Genomic DNA, 23,728 nt, shown 5'->3' with positions numbered 1-23,728 from the left:
TGAGAGGGGTCAGCTTAGTGAGCCAGGACTGGAGAAGCACATTCTAGCAGGGGGAATCTTTGCCCTCCCCTGGCCAGGGTCCTCCTGGCACCCTGCTGAGCCCAGCTAGAGAGATGGGTGCCTTTATGAGCCTCATTCAGGTACTGGATGCTGATGGGCTCCCTCTTGGCTTCAGAGCGCCACTGATGTTTTCCTTTGTGCCATCTCTGCGGATGGTTAACCTTTCGTTATACCTGCCTTGCCCTGATAAGAGGAGTTATCATCAGGTGCTAGGATAATGTCACTTAATATAATCCCAGGTGTAATTTAATGGCTTCTCCTGACCAGTGACTTGTGCTTGATTTTGCATATTCTACTAAAGAAAATAGTTTGCAGATAACACCTGCCTGTTCATTAATAGAATAAAGCTGTCATACAGCCAGACCACTTATTATAACCATCAGCAAAAGAATTATCCCCAAAATAAAGTGAGGGGAAATGCACATCATTTTTTTTAACTTCTCTGTCCTGGACCAGTATAGCTGCAGTTATGGCAGTTAGGATGTTTTTAGCTTCAAATAAAGAATATCTGATTAAAACTGGCTGAAATAACAGGGGTTTGTTAATTTCACATGGCAAGAAGTCTCGGCACTAGCTCATCCCAGGGTTGCAACCCATCGGGGTTGTCAGTTAACATTTTCCATTTTTCTGCCTTGCCACCCTGTGACTAGATGGCCACATGGACACCAGATGGCTGCCACAGCTCCAGACATCCTGTCCTTACACAGTAGCATCCCAAGCAGGAAAGAAGAGGAACAGCAACACAAAAGGCCTTCTCACTTGCCTCTCTCTGGACAGAGAGAAAAATCTGTTTCCCACAGGCTCTCAGTATACTGCCCTATATTGCTCAGTAACTCAAATTGGACTACATAGCTGCCTCTAGACCAGTCACAAGTGCAGAGGAGCAGGACTGCCATCTCTTCTTGTCTTTTGGAATCAATGACCGGCATCCACTCGCTTGTGGCTGTTGTACCTTGTAATGACTGCCTTTTGTGTCGAGACTGCCAGAGTGTTCTGTCTACTAAAATGGACTTGGATTTGTGGAAAAAAGAGGATTCTTCCTCTAATCCTCTTTCTGTAGCTTTTTAAAGATTTATGGATATAGCTGTAGAAGGGAAAAAGAAAAATCCTGTTTCTCTCTCTTCCATGCAATAGCTTGTTAAACTAAGAAGGACATGATTATTCCATTCAGTTTGAATCCTGTTTATTGAATGACCAAAGGATGTAAACAGCCTTTGTAAAAGATGAAGTGTAATCCAGACAGAAAGTATTATTATTGAGGAAGAGAGGTGCTTATGACATATCATAAGAGTCTTTGCTCCTATTTTGGCTCTTAAAACTGTTTTACTTTTGTTTTAGACTTAGAAGGTTTTGACTCCGTGGTATCATCTACTGAGAAACTCAGTCATCCGACCACAAGCAGACCAAAAGCTACAGGGAGGCGGCCTCCGTCCCAGTCCCTCACATCTGTAAGTGTCTCCTCAAACTGTATGTCCCCTTACTTCTCTACAGCGGAAAAGCAGGACAGATTAGAAACTCTAGCTAAGGACTCTTCTGCAAGCAGCTGATTTGTGGACACCCTGGGAGAGGGAGGCCATGAGATACACTGCCAACCAAAAGTGATTTCAGTCTTCTTGACTTGAGCGGCATTTCTTTCTATTTGTTCTTTGTGTTTCTGCCAGCAAGGTAGGTGCTCCGTATTCCCACTTTCCTTTTCTTTCCTTCCAGACTGATTCTTATTTGAATCTGAAATGAAATGGGTAAGAAAAAAAATCACGTTTTATGGGTGGGGAGAGGAGAATGAGGCTGGTTTGGTGTGTAAACAAAACAAAACTTTACTAAATAAAGATCTGCTCCTATATAGCGCCAGGCAGCAGCCAAACCTTTCTCTCTCAAATCCCCGTTGCCTGTACCCCTCCACAGAATACCACACAGACCTTCAGGAGATTGTTTTCAAACATATGAGGCACCTGGTGATGAAGGAGAGACTGATTGGAACACTCAGGATAACCCATAGAAGATTTTTGTTTGGGTCGTTTTGAATGACTTTTTATTGCAAACCTATTACACGTTTATTGTACCAAATTTGAACTACAAAATGTATAAAGAAGAAAGTTATCTGTAATCCTGCTCCCCAGTGCAAAGAACCGTTAACTTTTTGTTATACAGCCTTAGCTTTTTTTAAAAAAATTATTTGTATATATAAAATTATTTCTTCACAAATAGGATTACGTAGTACGCATCGTTGTGAAACTTGCTTTTCTCCTCTTCTGTTGTGTGCCTTTCTCCCCAGTCATGACACATTCTTCCCTGACATCACATTTCATGGCTGCCCATTTTTCTAACCTATGAGTATGTGAGCGTTTAGCCAATGTATTGTTATTGGGCATTTATGTTGTTTCCAGTTCCTCATTATAAACAACACTCAAATGAATGCCACTGCAGAAAAATCTTGATGCTGCTCTAAAATTATTGACTTGGGTAAAAATTTTCTGGAAGTGGGTCAAAGGGAAATGTATGCTTTGCTTTTGCCACAGGTTGTTCTGTCCCCTCCAAGCTCACCTTCCACAAGTTGTGTTTGTGTATAAGTTCGATCTCTCTCTCTCTCTCTCTCTCTCTCTATTTATTTCCATATAGCACATTGCCTTGTTCCAGTGAGTCTAAGTCCTCATAACCTCTACCCAGATAAACCAAGGAATTAACCTTTTGCAGGTTTCCCAGGACACTTCCTATTTTCATGTCATCACTGATCCCACCTAAGGTGTCATCATTTAGAAGAAAAAGAATGTCACTTCCTTGGAACCTCTTCTCTCATATCTAGAGTATGGAAGTATGGTTTGAGTCATCCTATTTTTCCTCTTAGTACGAAAAACCTAACTGCATTGACAACTTTTTGGGTGAAACACTTTTAAAAGTAGCTGACTTTTTTTATTGTTATACAGACTTCTCTGTCAACACCACCTTCTTTCCCTTCTCCCTCTCACCTCTTCACACCCCACCCCAACACCCCTCTTATACCCACGACCTGTTTAGTTGGTTCTTAGTATCTCTATATTTTGTTTTTCAATCCTACCTCCTCCATCTTCTCTGTAAGTCCTTGATCATTTTTGTCTTCCTTCCAAATTCTTCCCAACTTTTCAAGGTCTAGAGAGCCTTGTGACTTCCAGAATTACAGAAAGGTTTAAATTACCATCTCTTGTCCCACCTTTGGTCCATACATCCCATGCCTGAGAGTTCGTATGTATTTGGGGGATGTGGTGAGGACATATCATCTTCACTGCCTTCGGACTACACAGTTGTTCATTCATTCAACAACTCTTTATAGACATCTATCCCCTATGGGCTCGGCACTGTGCCAGGTACCAAAGATACAACTGGAATGAAAAGCACATGGTCACTGCCTGCAGGAAGCTTACGGCACAATGACTCGAAGTTTGGCATTTTATATGAAGTGATTTCATTTGCAGACTTAAAACAAAAGGATATATTTGTGCTTTAATGTATAAATATTATATTCTCTTCATTCCCATTCATCCCTACTTGGATGTGTACATTGAATTCCTATTTACTCTTCTTCAGTTAGCACCTGTGGATTTTTCATAGGCAAGTGGAGGCTTAGTGGATATGGGCGTATTCCTCAAAGGCCACTGGGGGAAATGATGGAGGAAATGCACCAGTCATGATTCCCCAGCCTGGGGCCTCTGACCCTAGCTGAAGTTCTTTATGTTTATAGGACTCAAAGAGCAAGCTTTGATTGGCAGCTCATGAACCCTAGGTTGTAATGGAGGGAACTGGCTTTTTGAATAAAATCTCGAAATGAAAGGATTCAGGCATGATATGGTGGCTAAGCAGTTAAGCCTAGATTAATAAGAAGGCTTGGTGGTGGGGGAAACGTTATTCTAGGTAATTGGATTTTCAGATTAAATGAAGATTAACAAATAAAACCTGTTAAATTGAAAAATTTGCTTAAAAATTCCCTAAAATGCATTAGGTTTCTGCCTTAAGTAAACAGAAGAAAACATACGATATTTTTGGGTGTAATTTTTCTATAATGACGCCAAGTGGTGACTTTAAATGGGACTGTTTTTCTACCACCGGGGTAGAAAGCATAGAGATGAAGCTGAAGATGAGCTTGCTCAAAGAGATCTGTGGAAGATTCTTCATTATAAAGGATTCCTTGCTATAGGAACTCTTATTTTAATTTGCTTTGTTCCAAAATAGGGAAATTCTAGCCCAGTGATCATCTATGACCAAGTGAATTCCAGTGAATTGGTCCAGAATTTTTTTTTTTTCCAGACAGGGTCCCCACTCTTTTGTCCAGGCTGGAGTGCAGTGGTGCAATGTCAATGGCTCACTGCACCCTCGACCTCCGGGGCTCAAGTGATCCTTCCACCTCAGCCTCCCGAGTACCTGGGACTCCAGGTGCACACCACCATGCCTGGCTAATTTTTGTATTTTTCGTAGAGATGGAGTTTCGCCATGTTGCCCAGGCTGGTCCCAAATTCCTGGGCTCAAGAGATCCTCCCGCCTCATAATCCCCGTGTTGGGATTACGGTCATGAGCCACTGCATCTGGCCTCATCTGGCTTTTTTATCTTTATAGTGATCTTCACAGTGAGGCAGAAAGAACAGGGGTGTCGTCCTGTATTTTACCAAAAGATGCTGCCATTCTGTAAATATACTATAGCAATACAGACTCCAAAATGAATGTTGACTGTCAGCAATAATGAGGGCAGAGATTTAGCAGCAGGTACGAAAGGAGATATGAGCTTGTTGCACTAGCGAGCAGGGCTGTGCTCTCAAGCTGAGGAAACACTGGTCACTGGACCACAAGCCTGGTGAGCCCTTATCCCTGGAAATGGTTTTCTCTCAGACACATCCTTTAGGGCACTTCCGTATGCAGCAGATTTAGTGATCATGGAAAAGGTCAAGGAAAAGGAAGAGGAGGGAATGGAGGAGAGGCAGATTAGAGCAGCCTCTTGTTGACCTGTGTGTTCTTCCCTGGTAGACTGTCAGCCCTGTGAGGGCAGGCATCCTGTGTGGCATGTCACTAAGTCTGCAGTACAAGCTCACTGCTTGGCACATGGTAGCAAATGTTTAGAGGAAGGAGCAGGAAAGGATGGACGATGGATGCTTGCAAGGATGAAGTGATTGATGGACATCAGTGGCAAGATCCCTGGTTTAGGAAACCTTGCTTCTTAGTCGCAGTTCTGCCACTAATCAGCTATGTGACTTGAGCGCGTGGATAACAGCACACTTTTTTGCCTCACAGGGTTATCATGAGAAGACAAAATAGCAGTGTCGAGTGCTTTGGAAAGCATACAGCATTATATTAACGAAAGTGGTGTCAGCTAAGGTGTAATTCTGACAAAAGCATTTTCTTTTGGCTTTATCAGTCATCCCTTTCAAGCCCTGATATCTTCGACTCCCCAAGTCCCGAAGAGGATAAGGAGGAACACATTTCACTTGCGCACAGAGGAGTGGACGCGTCAAAGAAAACTTCCAAGACTGTTACCATATCCCAAGTGAGTCACCAGCCATGGCGAGGGTGTCCCTGTCATTTCATGCATGTGCTAATGATGGGTTATAAACCAAACAAAGATACACAAACAGTGCAGGTGTTTGTCATTCTTCAGTGACAGCGATTCTGTTACTCATCAAAATCCCCAAGACATGTTGCAGTCTCCGAAACTAGGCAGAATCCCTGAGATACAAGTTCAGTTGTTTATTTCCCATGTTGTTCTCTTGTGGTTTGATCTCCTCTTCATACCATCACACACACATTCACAAATACCTTCACACACTGCCACCATCACCACAACCAGAACAATTTAAAAAGCCTTGAGACGTCTAGAGAGAAGACATTAAATATATTAAATGCTGTGCCCTCTGCCCACAGATCTTGTCTTTTATGTTCAAAGCTGGTCACAAATTATAGTTGGAAGATCATAAATATAAATAACTAATGTGGTCTCTTAAAATTGATTTGGAGTCACATTCTATAATAAATTTATAGTCTAAAAACACTTTAATTTTATTCCATGCCCAGAGAATAGTATAGATACTTTATTAGTTTATGAGAAACAAGGAAGACATTTAACTTTTAGCTACTGCATGTAACTTTTGAGGAGCATCTTGTACAAATTCTCTTCCTATGAATACGAACCAAGATTTTAAAATTCCATTTTCTCCCACTAAGAAAACCAAGTCAATTGGAATTATTTTCTCTGAGTATTAGCAACTTCTTTCTGTCTAAAAGCAGAAAACTATAGTCACTTGAAGCAGGAATAGCACAAAGAAATCAAAGGTTACCGTGGAATTTTCCTTCTCCATAGATTTAAGAATTTACATGTATAGATTTTCTGAAAAATCTGATACAGTAAGCAAAACGTGATCCTATAAAACAGATCAGTTGTAATTATTCAAAAACCGAAGCATTCTTTCTTTATAAAAGGATTCCATCTGCAGAAATTGCATTTAGACCCGTTTTTTCTGGTGACCGTAGGTATAGTTTCATTTGACATCCCTGGGGTGTCTCTACAGTGACATCTACTGGTGGACAGTGGGTTTTCGTGGTTCTGGTTTACACAGTTGTATCCCATTAGCCTATTCACTTCCCCGGAGTTGTCATGTTGTGCTGCTCTTCAGTGCTTCTAGAAATTCCACTTGAACTAATTTGATCAGGGAGGGCGGTGGCCTATACTCTGTGAGGGCTTTAAAATTGCTCAGTAGCCGAAATGGGCCGGGAGAGCGTGTCATATAAGAAATGCCAAGAGAAGCATTGATTCAAGAAGTGTCTGGAAGTCAGTCAGTGCAAAGGCGTTGGTGGGTCACAGGAGTATGGGAGGTCCGCAAGGATGCAGGATGGGCAACAGGAAAAGGCATAAGCCCAGGAATAGGTGACAAGCAAAGGAGAGGACAGGAGAGTGCGAATCTTCAGACTCAGGCAGCCACAGTCGCAGTGCTGGACTTGAGGGATCCAGTTGATAGGGAATTGATCCCCTGTTCTGCCAGTTATTACCTATGAGTCTTGGGGAACTACTCAGCCACTTCTCTAAGCCTCAGTTTTCTGCTTGGTAAAATGCTTGTGCCAACCGATCGTTGCTCAAATTGTCTAGCCGGTGTCCGGCATGTGATCATTGCTCCAGAAATGTCAGTTCCTCTTCCCTCTTACTCTGACTCCTACTAATGATAAAGCACAGGCTGGCGGAGCGCTATTCCTGGCAGCAGAGAGCACTTTTCCTCAATGGTAACTTGGCAGAAAAAAGGCGAGCAGAGAGGCTGGGAATGATGGCCCATCTGCTTTTGGCTTTCTCTGCCCAGTCTCTCCCTCTAGCACAGCCTGAATCCAGACTCTGCCTCCTCGCCATGCCAGCCAAGCCCCTTTTGGCTCCTGCGCTGGGGTAGCCTGCTGGGTACCTGCTGCTGGAGGGAGTCTCACGGCCGCGTTGCCAAGCTTCACCACCAGCCTCTACTTCTGCCCTGCTGCTCATCGCCCCCGCCTCCCAACATCCTGTCCCACTCTTTTCCCTCCTCGCCACCTGCCTCCCAGCTCCCTTGTTGGTGCCTTCTCCCCCAGGGGCCTACTGGGCACCCCTCTTCTCTCTCGCCCATGACTGTCCTTCTTCCTCGGCCCTCCTGGCCTCCTCAGGACACTTCTCCATCAGGCCTCCCCCGCCAGTCTCCTCCATCTTCAGCCTGGCCCTTCGCTGGCTCTTTCTCTCAGCGTATCGTGCAGCTTAGGGTCTCCCCAGTCCTGGAAAGTGAACAGAGCCCTTCCCTGATCCCACCTCCCCCTGAGGCTTCCGCATGAGCATGCTCCCTCTCTCCCGTCTTCCTGCCTCAACCAAGTTTCTGGAAAGAGAGTCCTAAACTTGCAGGCCACACCTTCACCTCCCATCCAGGTGCTCATCTGCCAGGAACAGCTTTCTGTCTCCCTGGCTCCACCAAGTGGACTCCACCCAGTTTTCCTCTCAGCACCCTTCACCCACGCATGCAACCACTTCGTTCCTTCTGGACTCTCCTCCAGGCCTGTCTTCTGCTTCATCCCCTCTTCCTCCCCTCTTTCCCAGTCACTAAGGGCTCCTAAAATCCAATGTGTCAAAAACGGAAATCATTATCTGATTCTTCAATCTGCTGTTTCTCCCATGAAAGGTACAATCTCGATGCCTGGTGTGTGCACCACACCCGTGGTCCCTGATCTGTCCTTCCTCCTCCACCCTCTGCATCCTGTCCAGGACCACATCTCCCTGCTCACAAGGCGTCTGTTCCATGAGGGCAGGGTCTCCATCCTCCTGGCCCACTCCTGCCCCCAGCACTGGGAACAATGCCTGGTGCTCTATGTCGGCTGTGCTTGCCTTCGCCACATCACTCAAAGTTGTCTTGTGTCTATCCTCCTAGCCACTGCCTGAGTCCAACCCTGACCGCTTCTAGCTTACGTTGTGTAAGACTCTCCCAGCAGTTCTCTCCAGCTCCAGATCTGCCAACCCTTCAGCCTTTCTGCAGCCAGCATGGTCCTCAGCACCGTGTGCCCTCCTCTCACCCTTTCGCCTAGCCGCTTGTACTTCCCAGCCTTAGCTCTGCCCCCAAGGCCCTCTCTTGCCCCCTCTGATGGTCTAGCAGTACTTCCCACCAATGCATTTTGCTCTGCGGTCTCTAGACCTTTGCCTGGCGTGTTCCCTCCCGCTGCAGCTTCTTTCTCTAAGCGCCCCTCCTTTCCTCTGGCTACTTCTTGGTCCTCCTCCAAGACGGGACTGTCAGCACCTGCTTGCGATGCCTGCCTGTCTGGATGGCTGGCCCCTTTTCTGTGTTTCTGGGGCTCTGTATGCTCACCTCCCTCTGTGCAGTCGTCCCCCCATCTCAGTGCGTTGGTCTGTCTGTCTGTCTGCGCCCCACTGGGTTCTGAGCTCCCTGGAGACCAGGAGAATGCCTATTAAGGCATGTCTTGTTCACTTCAGAGTTTGTGGTGCCTGGCAAGTAGTTGGGCATCTCAATGTGTATATTGAACCAGTCGGAAACTCTCTGTCCAGAAAGAAGGTCACATTTAAAATACATAGAAGGCAGCATGTGAGTAAGGGGGAAACGCCTGTACCAAGCAGGCCCTTGGTGGCTTGTGGATGAAGGAACAAGTGAATGGAGTGTGTGGAGAGAGGCGGGGACAGTGGTGTTAACGGAGAGTTTGACTAACCAGGACAAAGACGCAGCACACAAATCCCCGGCCCTGAACCCTCCCTGCCTTCCCTCGTCACAGGTGTCTGACAACAAAGCATCCCTGCCACCCAAGCCGGGGACCATGGCAGCAGGTGGCGGTGGGCCAGCCCCTCTGTCCTCAGCGGCACCCTCCCCCCTGTCATCCTCTTTGGGAACAGCTGGACACAGAGCCAACTCCCCGTCTCTGTTCGGCACGGAAGGAAAACCAAAGATGGAGCCTGCGGCCAGCAGCCAGGCGGCCGTGGAGGAGCTAAGGACACAGGTCCGCGAGCTGAGGAGCATCATCGAGACCATGAAGGACCAGCAGAAGTGAGTGCCTGGGGACTCTTGGGGGCCGTCACCCAGGTTGCTGTCTGCCAGGCCAGCACCTAGTTCTGAAAGCATGGATCCCAGCCTGCCTTGGAGGGCGGGCCTGGTCTCCCTGGTGATGGTGGCAGCAATGGTGGGAGTGCGCGTAGACCCCGAGAGTCTTAATTTATACCTAAATTTTGCTGCATGTTTTTGCTGGACTTACTGTGTGCAGGAAGGGCACAGGCTGGCCATGGGGCATAGAGGGATGAGTCCATTGCAGGGACTGATGCTCTCAGCAGGCTGCTAAGAAGAAAAGCATTTAAATCCCCCATAAAATACAGTATGTACATGAACCACTTCTTAAATAAGCTCAACAGCTAGCTTTTCCTATTGCAACAGAAAAATGGCAATTTCTTCACTTAGCTGCCAGATGAAGCAGTTGGCCTGCATTGAGGTACAAGTAATGTATGAAGAAGATATAGGGAATCTTGAAGCCCAAGATTTTACACTCAGTAAGATGTTCTCACCATGAGACTGCAGTGGGCGGGGCGGGGCAGTGGGGGTCTTTCTTCCTGCATGGCTGCACACACACTCTCGCCACATCTCTAATCCTCAAGGAGCACTTTGTTGAGGAGAAAGACCTGGACACAAAAATAAGTATCATACATCATTATCATCCAGGATGTGGTTTGCAATGACAAAGCCCATAGGAGGATTAGAAGTAGAGAATGGGCATGGTGGCTCATGCCTGTAATCTCAGCACTTTGGGAGGCCAAGGCAGGTGAATCACCTGAGGTCAGGAGTTTGAGACTAGCCTGGCCAACATGGCGAAACCCTGTCTCTACTAAAAATACAAAAAAATTAGTTGGGCGTGGTGGCGTGCACTTGTAATCCCAGCCACTTGGGAGGCTGAGGCAGGAGAATTGCTTGAACCCAGGAGGAGGAGGTTGCAGTGAGCCAAGATTGCGCCACTGCACTCCAGCATGGGTGACAGAGCGAGACTCCGTCTAAAAAAAAAAAAGTAGGGAGGCACTGCTCTGAGTAAACTGAGGCTCGAGGAGTTTAGGGATCAGTTAGCTGTTTCTTGAGAGAATCAAGGGAGGCATCTCAAAGAGTTATTTCCCGGGTAGGATTTTGAGCGATGATTTAGGATTGCCAAGAGCACACTACTCCAGCAGCGAAAACATGTTGATTCCTGGCCACACGGGGCAGCCTGGTGAGGTCAACACATCCCCAGGTGACTGGCCTCCTTGGATTGGAGGTGCCTGCGGTGGTGACAGGAGATGCAGCCAGAGACTTACAGCGATGAAGCCCTCTGCCAGTCTGGGGTCAGCAGAAGCCCTGTCACCTGCCTCCCTCTACGTGGCTTGAGGGCCCTAATGTGTTTTGTGGTCACTTTGGGGGGATAACTGGGTTAAGCAAACTTAAGTTCTTTTCTGAAGGGCTCTTCAGAGCCTTCGGTTTGCATTGGGAGGATGGAGAGGATAGCATATGCAAGGTGTCCCACACCTGCTTAATCACAGAACCTTTTTTTTCCAGAGCATCCTAGGATGAGGGTTCCATGGAATTCGCTTTGAGTAATGTGGCTCTAAGCGGGTTCTGTTCCACTCAGGCTGGGAGGGAATTGAAGCCTCTTGGACTTACCCCAGCCTGGAAGAGATCCATCAGATTAATATACAGGACTGACAGATGGTACTTGAGAAGGAATCCTGGGGCCAGCCAGGCTACCTCTAACCCCTTAAAGTCCCCAGCTCCTATCTGGCTCTGGAGGTTACTCATTTGGGTACCCAAAGGCCCCATCCACGTCCAGGTGACCTGTGTCCCTTTCCTAGACAGGACATCCCAGAGGCCCCAGGATACCCCAGAGCATTGGTTCTTGCCTTCTGAACAGGACCATCATGGCATCAGACTGGCTTGAATTCAGGGCTTTAGCCGTTTGGACCCTCTGAGAGGTGCCTGCAACATCTGAAATGCCCTGTGCTTCCGGGCTGCCACACCATGTTTCTCCCCCACTGTGAAGCCTGCAAATAGTTGGTGGGAATTGTCTTTCCCCGGCCAACATCTCTTGAGTCAACACCCCACAGTGGCCTCTCTTCCAAAGCCTGCCTTTTGCTGCCTACGTCAGTCTGGCCTTCGTGCCCAGGGTCAGTGGGTCCCTACTAGTCTCTTGTATTAGTTCTTCATGTCAGTTTCCTGTTAGCCTTCAACTCAAGTCCACACCAGCTCTCCTTATCCCCAAATAAGCTGGTTCTCACCTCCCTGCTTTTCTCTGGCTTTTCTCTGTCAATTCCCCTGTGTTTCTTCCTCCTCATAGACTTACGCTCATTTTCATTTCACTAGTTCAAGACTTAGTGACTTTCTTTGGACTGCTTTCCCCAATTAACTCCCCACAGCTGGACTGCTTGAGGCTTTGCCTGCCAGTCTCCTGGGGTTGGAGCATTTGCTTGGAGTCTCACCTTCTTCCTTCCTGATCCCTAAGTAGTACCCACTGAGATATGGGTGCATGATGTGTGCTTAAATAAATACAGTAATGAATCACAACTGGTTCATATTCGTTGTGATATAAACCCAGTATGTTGACAGCAGAGCTGGGACACTGCCCCAGAGAACAGGGACCATCATCGTGCTCATGCGAAGTGAGAAAATGCAATATAACTTCCACCTTATTTTACTGTGGTGTCTCAGGCATCTTTGTTTCTTGATTTTCCAATCCAGTCTGTAAAAATATGCATGTAAAATGGAGGGTTGGATACCTGAAAATGGAGGACAGCTCTCTGCCCAGTGTTTGGATGGTTGCAGTGTCCTAAGTATAGAGCCCTAACTTTGTGGGATGGTTAGTGCTGTGCACTTCATTATTTTTCATGTTGGAAAGGGCATTAGGCCATGGATCCTAAGTCATGCCAGTTTCTCTGAGACATGATTGCCATACCATTACTCCAATTATTTTACCCCCAAGTTTTTGGGACTTACTGTGTAGGATTTTGTGAGAATCCATGAAAACATACCAGTAACCTTTCAGCAATTAAAAACCCTATTGAAAATAAAGGAAATAGGCCAGGTGCGGTGGCTTACGCCTGTAATCCTAGCACTTTGGGAGGCTGAGGTGGGCTGATCACCTGAGGTGAGGGGTTCGGGACCAGCCTGGCCAACATGGTGAAACCCCGTCTCTACTAAAAATACAAAAATTAGCCAGGCATGGTGGTGTGTGCCTGTAATCCCAGCTCCTCGGGAGGCTGAGGCAGGAGAATCGCTTGAACCCAGGAGGCGGAGGTTGCCGTGAGCCGAGATCACCCCACTGAACTCCAGCCTGGGCAACAGAGTGAGACTCCATCTCAAAAAATAATAATAATAAAAATAAATAAATAAATAAATAAAATAAAGGAAATATATATGGAGTGGTAAAAACATCTGCAATAAAAATTACAAGAAGAGCCAGGCTTAGTGGTTCATGTCTGTAATCCTAGCACTTTGGGAGGCCAAGGCAGGAGGATTGCTAGAGCCCAGGAGTTCAAGACCAGCCTGGGCAACATAGACCCCCATCTCTACAAAAATAATTTTAAAAATTGGCCTGGCATGGTGGTGTGCGCTTGTAGTCCTAGCTACTCAGGAGGCTGAGGCAGGAGGATCGCTTGAGTTTGGGAGGTTGAGGCTGCAGTGACCTGTGATCGTGCCACTGCACTTCAGCCTGAACAATAGAGCAAGCCCTTGTCTCAAAAAAAAAAAAATTATAATAAGTACATTTAAAGCCCAGTGATTTTGTAATAAAGGAATGGTTATGGGGAAGATGACAGAATATGAACCTGTCATATTCTGACAGGTTACGTGAAGTCTAGTAATTGGGCAAGTCAGGCCACCACGCTGGGCCTCAGTTTCCCCATCTTATCCTTTTGAGAGAAGTTTGGACTAAGGGATTTCAAAGATCACTTCCGCACCCACCAGTTGCTGGCTACATATTTTAGGGGCCCCAGAATAATGGTGAGCCTTACTGTCTGAAACAAATTTTAAGCAGTAACAATGCAAAGAAAATAATGATGTTTTGTCCACAGTTTCTTTGTAAAAAAGGATCAGATGGATTTTGTAGTGATAATAAGAGATTTCTGATCTCTGATGAAGGAAGTCTGGGATTTTGGTTAATTTCATTGCCATTTGCTTTTCAGACGAGAGATTAAACAGTTATTGTCTGAGTTGGATGAAGAGAAGAAAATCCGGCTTCGGTTGCAGGTGCGTCCCTTTGGGTTCTGCTGCCCGTGAGTCCTAGGCTCAGTGGGGCAGGACATTGTCAGGGCTTTTATTTCAAAAATAAATGATTGTCACCTCTCTGCAAATCTGGATACATTTCCTGTGACCATCTTCTTAGAATCGTATGGGCTTACTACATATCGTTTCCCCAGGAAGTCTTGGGGAAGGGAAACATTAGGAAATGTGCCCCAAATTGGGTTTCTCATTTGGAATTTATCTTTTTTTTTTTTTTTCTTTTTGAGACGGAGTCTCGCTCTGTGACCCAGGCTGGAGTGCACTGGCGCCATCTTGGCTCCCTGCAACCTCCGCCTCCCGGGTTCAAGCGATTCTCCTGCCTCAGACTCCCGATTAGCTTGGACTACAGGCATGTGCCACCACACCTGGCTAATTTTTTGTATTTTTAGTAGAGACGGGGTTTCACTGTGTTAGCCAGGATGGTCTCGATCTCCTGACCTCAGGTGATCCGCCTGCCTCAGCCTCCCAAAGTGCTGGGATTACAGGTGTGAGCCACGGCACCCAGCCTGGAATTTATCTTAAACATCTCTGTGAAAAGCCCCTCTCCCACCTCCATTTCCAAGAGGCCTCATTATATGTGGTCACTTGGCTCCAGGGGCCACAGCTGTCCACGTTCGGGGGCATTTGCTCTTGATTTCTCAGTGATGGCCATTTCTGTCCTGCCAGGGTGTTAGAGCTCTGTCCCCTGTAGCCTCTGATTCAACACTGCTGTTACCAAATGGCAGAGAATGCGTGGGAGTTCTGATTGACCGAAGGTAGACTTTTAGCTTTCATCCAGTTGGCGCCCTTGTGGTGATGGGGACCCATGCTGCTTAACAAAGGATAGGTAGCTGCTTGCCATCATTTTGGGGGTGCTGACAGACACCCCCTTGAGCCAACCACAGCTGCCTTCCAACACTGCCAGATGGCCCAGCCTGTTAGGACCGCCTGCTCTACCCTCTGGCTAAGAAACTGGAATTATTGCTGCTTTTGACAAACTTTGCAGCCTGGCAGCCTGAGAATCAAAATGTGCACCATTTCCTAGTGCCTCGTGTCTGCGTGCCTGTTCTGTGTTGATGTCACTTCTGGCATTGCTGTTGATTGTCTATTCAGATGTCATGTCACCTTTAAAATTGTCAGATTGATTGTTTTCTTTCAGTCGACCAGGTTGATAATCTTTCAGCTTCTATAAAACCAGCCAATTCATTATGACTTTGTTCCATTCTTATTTTTCTCTTTCTAGATGGAAGTGAACGACATAAAGAAAGCTCTACAATCAAAATGAATACTTGATCAATGAAATGTCACATTATTCATCCTGAGTCCGAGACTCAAATTTTCTGCCCCAGCCAAAATAATCTTGTGCCAAAAGATTAAAGGTTTGCCTCAAAATGTCCCTGTTTGAAAGATTAGCACAAAAGTCTTGATAGCACAACACAAATTCCATCCAAGAGGAGAATCTTCCCCAGGGTTTAGTCCTGGGGCTGGCACTCGTTGTGACTTACACAGAGCAAAATTGTGCTAAAGGCTTTTCTACTCTGAGATCTCAATGCGAAATGAAAACTCAGGCAGTTTAGTCCATAGTGGTACTATTTTGATGATATTTTCCATTAATAAAATGTAATTTCAGATTATTCGTTTACAAGCTTTATAATTTTATGATTTTTTAATCGTGTTTTGTCACAGACTTCCCTAGTGTTTGTACTACACGTAGTCAGAAGCGAGTGTCCTTTTCTTTTGCTTCAGGCTAAGAGCTGCCTCGCTCTTTGTCCCCCCATTAGGATTCTATTACATATGCAATTGTAGGTTCAACCTGTCCCTTTCCCTGCCAGCAAACCCCACCACCCTAAGAGAAATTTTAGCTTATATATGATGGTATATTTACAAAAAGAGAAAGAGAAAGTCTGGTATTTGCAATGATCTGTGCCTTCTTTTTACCACCCTCTTGATTGGAGCTTTTGTGATGCAGCTACCATGATTCAAAAAAATTAAAAATTAAAAAAAAAAATCTGCCACTTATCCAAGTCCACTAGAGGCCACTGTCTTCAAAGCTTCTCTCACCCTAGCCAAAGGTCCTAAGAGGAGACAGCTGTGAAGTTGGGCGTGCTCTGTGGTACCAGCTGTGACTTTTCTATTTCTCCTAGTTTTAGGTTGTTCATGAAACTAGAAATGTCATCCTGCTTGATTTTTCATCAGCCAAGTTAAACCCCTGCTTTCTGTCCTTTGCACCTTTTGCGTGAACAGAATATGCATTATTAAAGCAAAAATAAATAAAAGTAAAATGCAAATGAAAACAAGGGAGGGAAAGTTGTATTATTTCCTGCACTGGGTTACCCGTGTGTGTTATCGTTTAAACTGTATTCACATAATGTCATTTGCCTTGCTCACTTGTAACCCCTTCCTCAGGTCCAAGAGAATGGGAGGAGGGTCATGTTGAAGTGTAGCCATTGGAACTTTCTTGCATTTATGGAGTTGCTTTTTCTTTCCCAAGGAAACTGATGTTTGCCTGTCCGCTTTATCTTTGTAGTATATGAACAGTTCAGCCTTAGACTATGTAACTGTTTTCTCATCCTTAGCTGAAAATGAGGGGCCTACTGTATTGCGAGACTGTTCAGGGGTAGGGGTGGAGGGGGTGGTCCCTTAATGGCCCCTGAAGATGTTGGATGTGTTTCTCAAAAGCTGCTTTGTCTATTTCCTGAGTTTAATAGTGAAACTACTAAACATTAATAGATTTGCACAGCCACAAAGAATGAGAGTTGATAATACTGAAGAAGTGATGCAAAAACAAAAAAATCACATTATTGATCATTGATAGTATTACAAATAAATGTCTCTTCCTTTCTCTTCCTCCCTCCCTCCTCCTGCCTTCCTCTTAACCTATGTGCTCATCCTTGCTACTTGAGGCTGTTATTTCCCTCTGAGTATTTAAGGAGCCCAAACACCTTGGTCTTCCTGGGTGGGGGCATAATTAAGGGAAGGGAGTGTATAAGGAAGGAAACCTCATACCCTCCATTCCCATCCCTGGATATATTGCCTTTTCAGCAGCCTCAGGTTCAGTGTGCTTGGGGTCAGGAGTGACAGGTTCCCAAGAGCAGCGTAAAATATCCATGTACCCCTTGACAGTTATAAGCATTTCTGCGTTAAACTTGAAGATTCCAGAGATTCCCCACGACCTAATGATCTAAGAATGCAGATTGGATTCTTTGATGTTCAAATTTCTCATCTACTTATGAAAATCCCTAATTATATAGTTTTATATAATGTGTATACAGAGTAGGATTGTTGATGAAATTGAGCGGTTGGAACACCCTCATGGAGCACTGGCAACATGGAATGTAGAGAGCTGATGTCTTCCCCCTCATAGAGGCCATTGGCTTCCTTTGTATAAGGAGAGGGAGAAGTGATTCTGGAAGGAGAAGTTGGTATGTCTAGCTTCATTGCTGCCCCTCGGGCTACCCAGCAAGAGGATTCTGCGTCAAGGAACTGGAGGAGCCGCTACCCAAACTGCCACCATCTTTACTCTTTACAAAATGGACCCATCGAGAATGTTGAAAAGCTTGGAAGTATCACTTTTGAAAAAAAAAAAAAATTATTTTGCATTCAGCATGGACTCGATCAGGCATCTATGGAGATTATTTTTTTGCTTCATTTTATAAAGTTGTATTTAGAAAAGTCTTAAGTATTGTGCTTTGTAAAGAAGATGATTAAAATGAAATTTTGTGAGAATAGTTTTGTTCAAAGTTGTCATGGTCCAAGAGGAATGATTTTTTTTTTTTTTGGAATACCATTTTTCTCCACTTTATACAATTAGATTTCTCTTATAGAAATATCTTTAGAAGACATGGAATATAGTGCCTCTCCCCCATCTTTCCCAAGTGAACAGAAATAATCTGTGAAATCTGTGCCTGTGAATTCTATTTTTTAAATTGTTCAGTTTTATACTCATATCTAATCAGAAAATGCCAGTTAGGTATAAATTCTTTTTTAGTGTAAAAAATTTTAAGTCATCATTATTCAAATAACTGTGTAAAGCCACTTTTTTTTTTTTTTTTTTTTTGGAGACAGACTCTCACTCTGTCACCCAGGCTGGAGTGTGATGTTGCGATCTCTGCTCACTGCAACCTCTGCCTCCTGGGCTCGAGTGATTCTCCTGCCTCAGCCTCCCCAGTAGCTGGGATTACAGGTGCCTGCCACCGCGCCTAACTAATTTTTGTATTTTTAGGAGAGACTTGGTTTTGCCATGTTGGCCAGGCTGGTCTCGAACTCCTGACCTCAGGTGATCTGCCCACCTCGGCCTCCCAAAGTGCTGGGATTACAGGCATGAGCCACCGCACCTGGCCAAGCCACTTTTATTCACACACAGTCCTCTAGGTGGCACACTCAAGTACATAATTTGTTTTCTTCCATAAGGACATCCTGTATGTATCCTCACACGTGTCTTTGCTTATTAGTGGCAGGGTTTTCTTTCCTTTCATAACCCGCTCCTTGATGGGAAAACTGCAGGATGTATAATTTATTGCTCAAATTCGCCATGGTCTGTATAAAAATAATCCCCAGGTCCCACAAAGGCCTTTGTATTGTAACGCGAGGTCATCCTGGTCTCCTTTTTGTGGTATGAGATTAGGTTTTAGTCCTCTAGTTATTTTAGCACAAATTAACATCGAGATGTTTTGGCACCAAGGGGGCTTGGTGAAAGCTTCCCTCTTTGATTTTGTACAAACGAGAACCATAACAAAGCACGCATGCGTGGGTGACCGGCATTCAGCGTGACTGATTGTGGCATCCGACAGAGGGAAGCCTTGGCACTTAGGACCCAGGGAAGAAGATGCTGTGCCCAAAATTAGCACGAGTGAAGGCGCACAATGGCCAAGCCAGAAATGAATATCAGTGGTGTAAGGACAGGCAGGGACCAGGTCTCTTAAGGGGATGAACTTTTCCTGTCACTCCTAGTCCTATTCCTAGGGTCACCAAGGCTTGGTTCCCAACATGTGGAGCAGAGGCAGCCTGTGCAACTGACAAGAATCCATGAAGTCAGTACAGGTTCCCACATGGTGGTTTTACTTTATGCCCTTTTTCTTTTTTGAAGTGGAGTCTCACTCTGTCACCCAGGCTGGAGTACAGTGGTGCAATCTTGGCTCACTTCAATCTCTGCCTCCCGGGTTCAAGTGATTCTCCCACCTCAGCCTCCTGAGTAGCTGGGACTACAGGCGCCCACCACCATGCCCAGCTAATTTTTGTATTTTTAGTAGAGATGGGGTTTCACCATGTTGGCCAGGCTGGTCTCGAACTCCTGACCTCAGGTAATCCGCCCGCCTCGACCTCCCAAAGTGCTGGGATTACAGGCGTGAGCCACCGCACCCGGCCTATTTCATGTCTTTTGAATTGATTCCAAATTGAAGTGGCTGTGGGGGCAGCCCCTTCCCACAAATGACGGGGTGCTCATTGTGTTCGTGAATTTGGAATTCACAATAAAATGGGCTCTTCCTTTTTTCTTGTTGGAGCAATAGGTGATAACTTATTTCAACCAAACAACAGAACAAGGTGATGTAGTAGGTTGTAGCTAGAATTTTCTGAGGGAAAAGAAAACAAAAACAAAAATAAAAAAACTGAATTCCTGGCAAACCAGCTTCATGGAGCTGTTCTCTTTAAGTGGCAACAAGTTTAATTAAATTATGCAGATAATTATGTAACAATGTCATTTTAGTCTTGAATGCTCCCTGTTCCCACCCACCCCATAGAATATTACCAGTTCTCCAGAAAGCTAAGATTTGTTTGCAAGCTTTGAGCTCTTTGATGGGAAGATGCCCTGGAAATGCAAATTTTCGTTATAGCTTCTATTAAAAAAAAAAAAAAAAGGCCAGGCGCGGTGGCTCACGCCTGTAATCCCAGCACTTTGGGAGGCCGAGGCGGGCGGATCACCTGAGGTCAGGAGTTCAAGTCCAGCCTGGCCAACATGGTGAAACCCAGTCTCTACTAAAAATACAAAAATTAGCTGGGTGTGGTGGCGGGCGCCTGTAATCGTAGCTACTCAGGAGGCTGAGACAGGAGAATTGCTTGAACCCAGGAGGCAGAGGTTGCAGTGAGCCAAGATCACGCCATTGCACTCCAGCCTGAGCAACAAGAGCGAAGCTCCATCTCAAAAAAAAAAAAAAAAAAGGGCCGGGTATGGTGGCTGACGCCTGTAATCCCAGCAATTTGGGAGACTGAGGTGGGCGGATCATGAGGTCAAAGAGATCGAGACCATCCTGACCAACATGGTGAAACTCTATGTCTCTACTAAAAATACAAAAAAAAAAAAATTAGCTGGGCATGGTGGCACACGCCTGTAGTCCCAGCTACTCGGGAGGCTGAGGCAGGAGAATCACTTAAACTTGGGAGGGGGAGGTTGCAGTGAGCCAAGATCACACCACTGCACTGCAGCCTGGTGACAGAGTGATACTCTGTCTCAAAAAAATAAATAAAAACAAAAGTTTTAAGGGATTTACAAACCAAATTTTAAACTAACCCAGCTGGTAAAAGCCATCCTGAAACCAAACGAAAAAACATGAAGAAATCAATAACATTTCCAAGGTTATTTCCCCCAAAGAAAAACAGAGATGTCTGGCCAGGCGAGGTGACTCATGCCTATAATCTCAGCACTTTGGGAGGCCAAGGTGGGTGGATTGCCTGAGCTCAGGAGTTCGAGACCAGCCTGGCCAACATGGTAAAACCCTGTCTCTACTAAAATACAAAAAATTAGCTGGATGTGGTGGTGCACGCCTATAATCCCAGCTATGTGGGAGGCTGAAGCACGAGAATTGCTTGAATCTGGGAGGTGGAGGTTGCGGTGAGCCGAGATTGCGCCAATGCACCTCAGCCAGGGTGACTGGAGTGAAACCCTGTCTCAAAAAAAAAAAAAAAAGAAAACAGCGATGTCTTAGGAGACATACAGCAGATTCTTTTCAAGCTTCATGAATATTTCTTAGAGTCAATCTGAGAAAACCAAGAATTTGGCTGGGGCTGAAGCTCTGCCCTTGAATGCCGAAGGGAAATAGATGAATAGGGAGTAAACGGATGCCTGTATGAAATGCCTGCTCATTTCCCTGCTGTCGTCCCAAGGCAGCTCTCAGAAAATGTTCTTTGTTCTCAATCAGGGCAGTCTTCTCGGAGGAAGTGAATCTGGAAGGAGGAGAAGGACATGAATTGAAAGAGGAATTATCAGAGGAAGCTTCAGGCCTGAAGGTAGAACTAATCTGCTTTGATAGGGACGCATGTGGGTGGTGCTGAGAATCTGGGAGGGGTGATGAGGAAGACAAAACGGTACAGCTGAGGGTGACAACTTTCAGGGTAATTGAGGACACTTCACATGCTGAGGATGGGCCTGTCGATGAAAGTGTCACCAATGAATCTTCCATGTCTTAAAAATGTTTAGGCCAGGCTGAGTACGGTGGCTCACGCCTGTAATCCCAGCACTTTGGGAGGCTGAGGCGGGCGGATCACCTGAGGTCAGGAGTTCGAGACCAGCCTGGCCAATATGGTGAAACCCTGTCTCTACTAAAAATACAAAAATTAGCCAGGCGTGGTGGTGGGAGCCTGTAATCCCAGCTACTTGGGAGGCTGAGGCAGGAGAATCGCTTGAACGTGGGAGGCAGAGGTGGCGGTGAGCTGAGATGGTGCCACTGCACTCCAGCCTGGGCAACAGAGTGAGACTCTCAAAAAAAAAAAAAAAAGTTTAGGCCGGGCACGGTGGCTCACACCTGTAATCCTAGAATTTTGGGAGGCCAAGGGAGGTGGATTGCTTGAGCTCAGGAGTTCAGTACCAGTCTGGGCAACATACGGAGACCCCATCTCTACAAAAACAAACAAACAAAAAAATACAAAAATTTGCCAGGCTTGGTGGTGCGTGCCTGAAGTCCTAGCTACTCAGGAGGCTGAAGCGGGAGGATCACTTAAGCCCAGGAGGTTGAGGCTGCAGTGAGCTGTGTTTGCACCACTGCACTCCAGCGTAGGTGAGAGAGTTGAGACTGTGTTCCCACCGCCGCCAAAAAAAAAAAAAATGTTTAGAGCACCAGAGTGGTGACTGTAGGCTCAAATGTAGAACAAAGTCACCTTGAGAATTTTTAGATAACTTTTTTTTTCTGAATATGAAGCGAATATTTATGCCCAAAGTAGAAAATACAAAATATAAAGAGAAGACAGACATTCTCAGAAACAGCCTTTAATTTTGGTCTCTGATAAGAAGGTCATTCTGTATTTATAGTTTTATAGCCTGCTGTTTATACTTAATATCATTTTTTGTCTTTTTTTTGTGAAAACAATTTGTAATGGCTGCATAGTATTCCATCTGTAAATATTCCAGAAAGCATTTGACCAATCTCTTATCTAACATATATAGGGTGCTTATGGTGATGTGCCAGATGCCATGAGAGGCGCTGAATGCGACAGAGTCCCTGCCCTGAAGGAGCTCGGTGTCAAATGGGCAGAAGTAGGCAGGTAAACAGGCAAGTCTTCCTCAATACAAAACACAACCACATAGAAAAGCCCCCAGAGCTTTGGCGTGACAGAGGAGACACGCCCACTGGAGCCTTGAGGGGAGGGAAGGTCAGGGAAAGAAGCACATTTCTCACGAACTTAATTTTTTTCTTTTTAAAATAAAGTTGTCATGGACATCTTTACGCATCAATCTATGTCCACATTTCTTTTTCCTTTTTTCTTTTCTTTTTATTTATTTATTTATTTTTTGAGATGGGGTCTCACTCTGTCACCCAGGCTGGAGTGCATGCAGTGGTGCCATCTCGGCTCACTGCAACCTCCATCCCCTGAGCTCAAGGGATCCTCCCTCCTCAGCGTCCTAAGTAGCTGAGACCACAGATGCACGCCACCACGCCTGGCTACATTTGTGTGTGTGTGTGTGTGTGTGTGTGTGTGTGTGTGTGTGTATTTTTGGTAGAGACAGGGTTTCACCGTGTTGCCCAGGCTGCTCTTGAACTCCTGAGCTTAAGCAATCCACCCACCTTGGCCTCCCAAAGTGCTGGGATTACAGGCGTGGGCCACCATGCCTGGCCTATGTCCACATTTCTGACCTATCCTTAAGATAATTCCAAAATGTGGAACGTGAGTATAAGTTGCCTGATATTTTTAGCAAAAATCATTTTTGGCCAATTATAAACTTAGTTAATTATTAACATTAGCATATACAAGTGACTAACCACCCATCTTTCCTTAAAGTTGCATTTGCCTAAATCCTGATGGGGGTCAGGTCTGGATCTCTTTTTTCCTGATTGGTCACTGCTCCAGTGTCACCTCATCAGAGAGGCCCTCCCTACCCCTCTAAATAAAAGAGCAACTTTAGCCTTGACCCACCCCCAGAGTCCCCATATCAATACCTCCTTCATTTATTTTCCCTTGCTTGCTTTGTTTCTGTTTTCAATCTCCCCTCCCTTAGAATGAAACCACTTTGAGGATAGTGACTTTTCTGTCACTGCTCTATCCCCAGCACCTAAAACATTGACAGATATATATTAATAGTAATCACTTGATATGTAGTTGATTGAATAGATGAATTGGTAATTGTGACTGATGTCAAATACAATTTATTCTATACATTTGAGCAGCCCGGTTTGACCTTTACTAAAACTTTAGTACAAAACTGGGGCAGTAGGGAAGCTCCACAGCAAAAGAAACAGATACAAAGAAAGCCTTCAGAGCACTTTACTTCTATATGAGTCTCAGCCAACACCCGGACCCTAAGGAGAGTGCTTCTTGCATTACGATGGTTCTCAAAACCAAGTTCATGTCATCTGAACACCATTTTCTCTAAGACGTCCAGTCACTACTTAGAAACCTGTGGCTACCTCTGTTTTAGAAAGTAAAGTTGTTTTTTTTTTTTTCCTATACTCATTCTGGAGGAAATAAAAGAAATGAATTCTGGGCTGAAAATGGTGGCTCAAGCCTGTAATCACAGCACTTTGGGAGGC

General features: G+C 45.4%; 1 protein-coding gene across 10 annotated transcripts in view; it reads left to right on the top strand.

Annotated features, from left to right (window-relative positions):
* Nucleotides 1-16,066, top strand: part of SH3KBP1 (SH3 domain containing kinase binding protein 1) — a 354,705-nt gene extending 338,639 nt beyond the window's left edge. For all 10 annotated transcript variants that reach the window (XM_055376721.2, XM_055376717.2, XM_055376718.2 and 7 more), the window contains 5 exons: nt 1,399-1,508; nt 5,435-5,563; nt 9,289-9,557; nt 13,697-13,760; nt 15,016-16,066. In XM_055376721.2, the coding sequence (XP_055232696.1) occupies nt 1,399-1,508; nt 5,435-5,563; nt 9,289-9,557; nt 13,697-13,760; nt 15,016-15,057 (614 nt within the window). In that variant the 3' untranslated portion in view covers nt 15,058-16,066. The remainder of the gene's footprint in view (nt 1-1,398; nt 1,509-5,434; nt 5,564-9,288; nt 9,558-13,696; nt 13,761-15,015) is intronic.
* The last annotated feature ends 7,662 nt before the right edge of the window (nt 16,067-23,728 follow it).

The sequence above is a fragment of the Gorilla gorilla genome, chromosome X (assembly GCF_029281585.2).
Source record: "Gorilla gorilla gorilla isolate KB3781 chromosome X, NHGRI_mGorGor1-v2.1_pri, whole genome shotgun sequence".
Lineage (NCBI taxonomy): Eukaryota > Metazoa > Chordata > Mammalia > Primates > Hominidae > Gorilla > Gorilla gorilla.
This window is presented reverse-complemented; position numbering and strand designations above follow the sequence as displayed.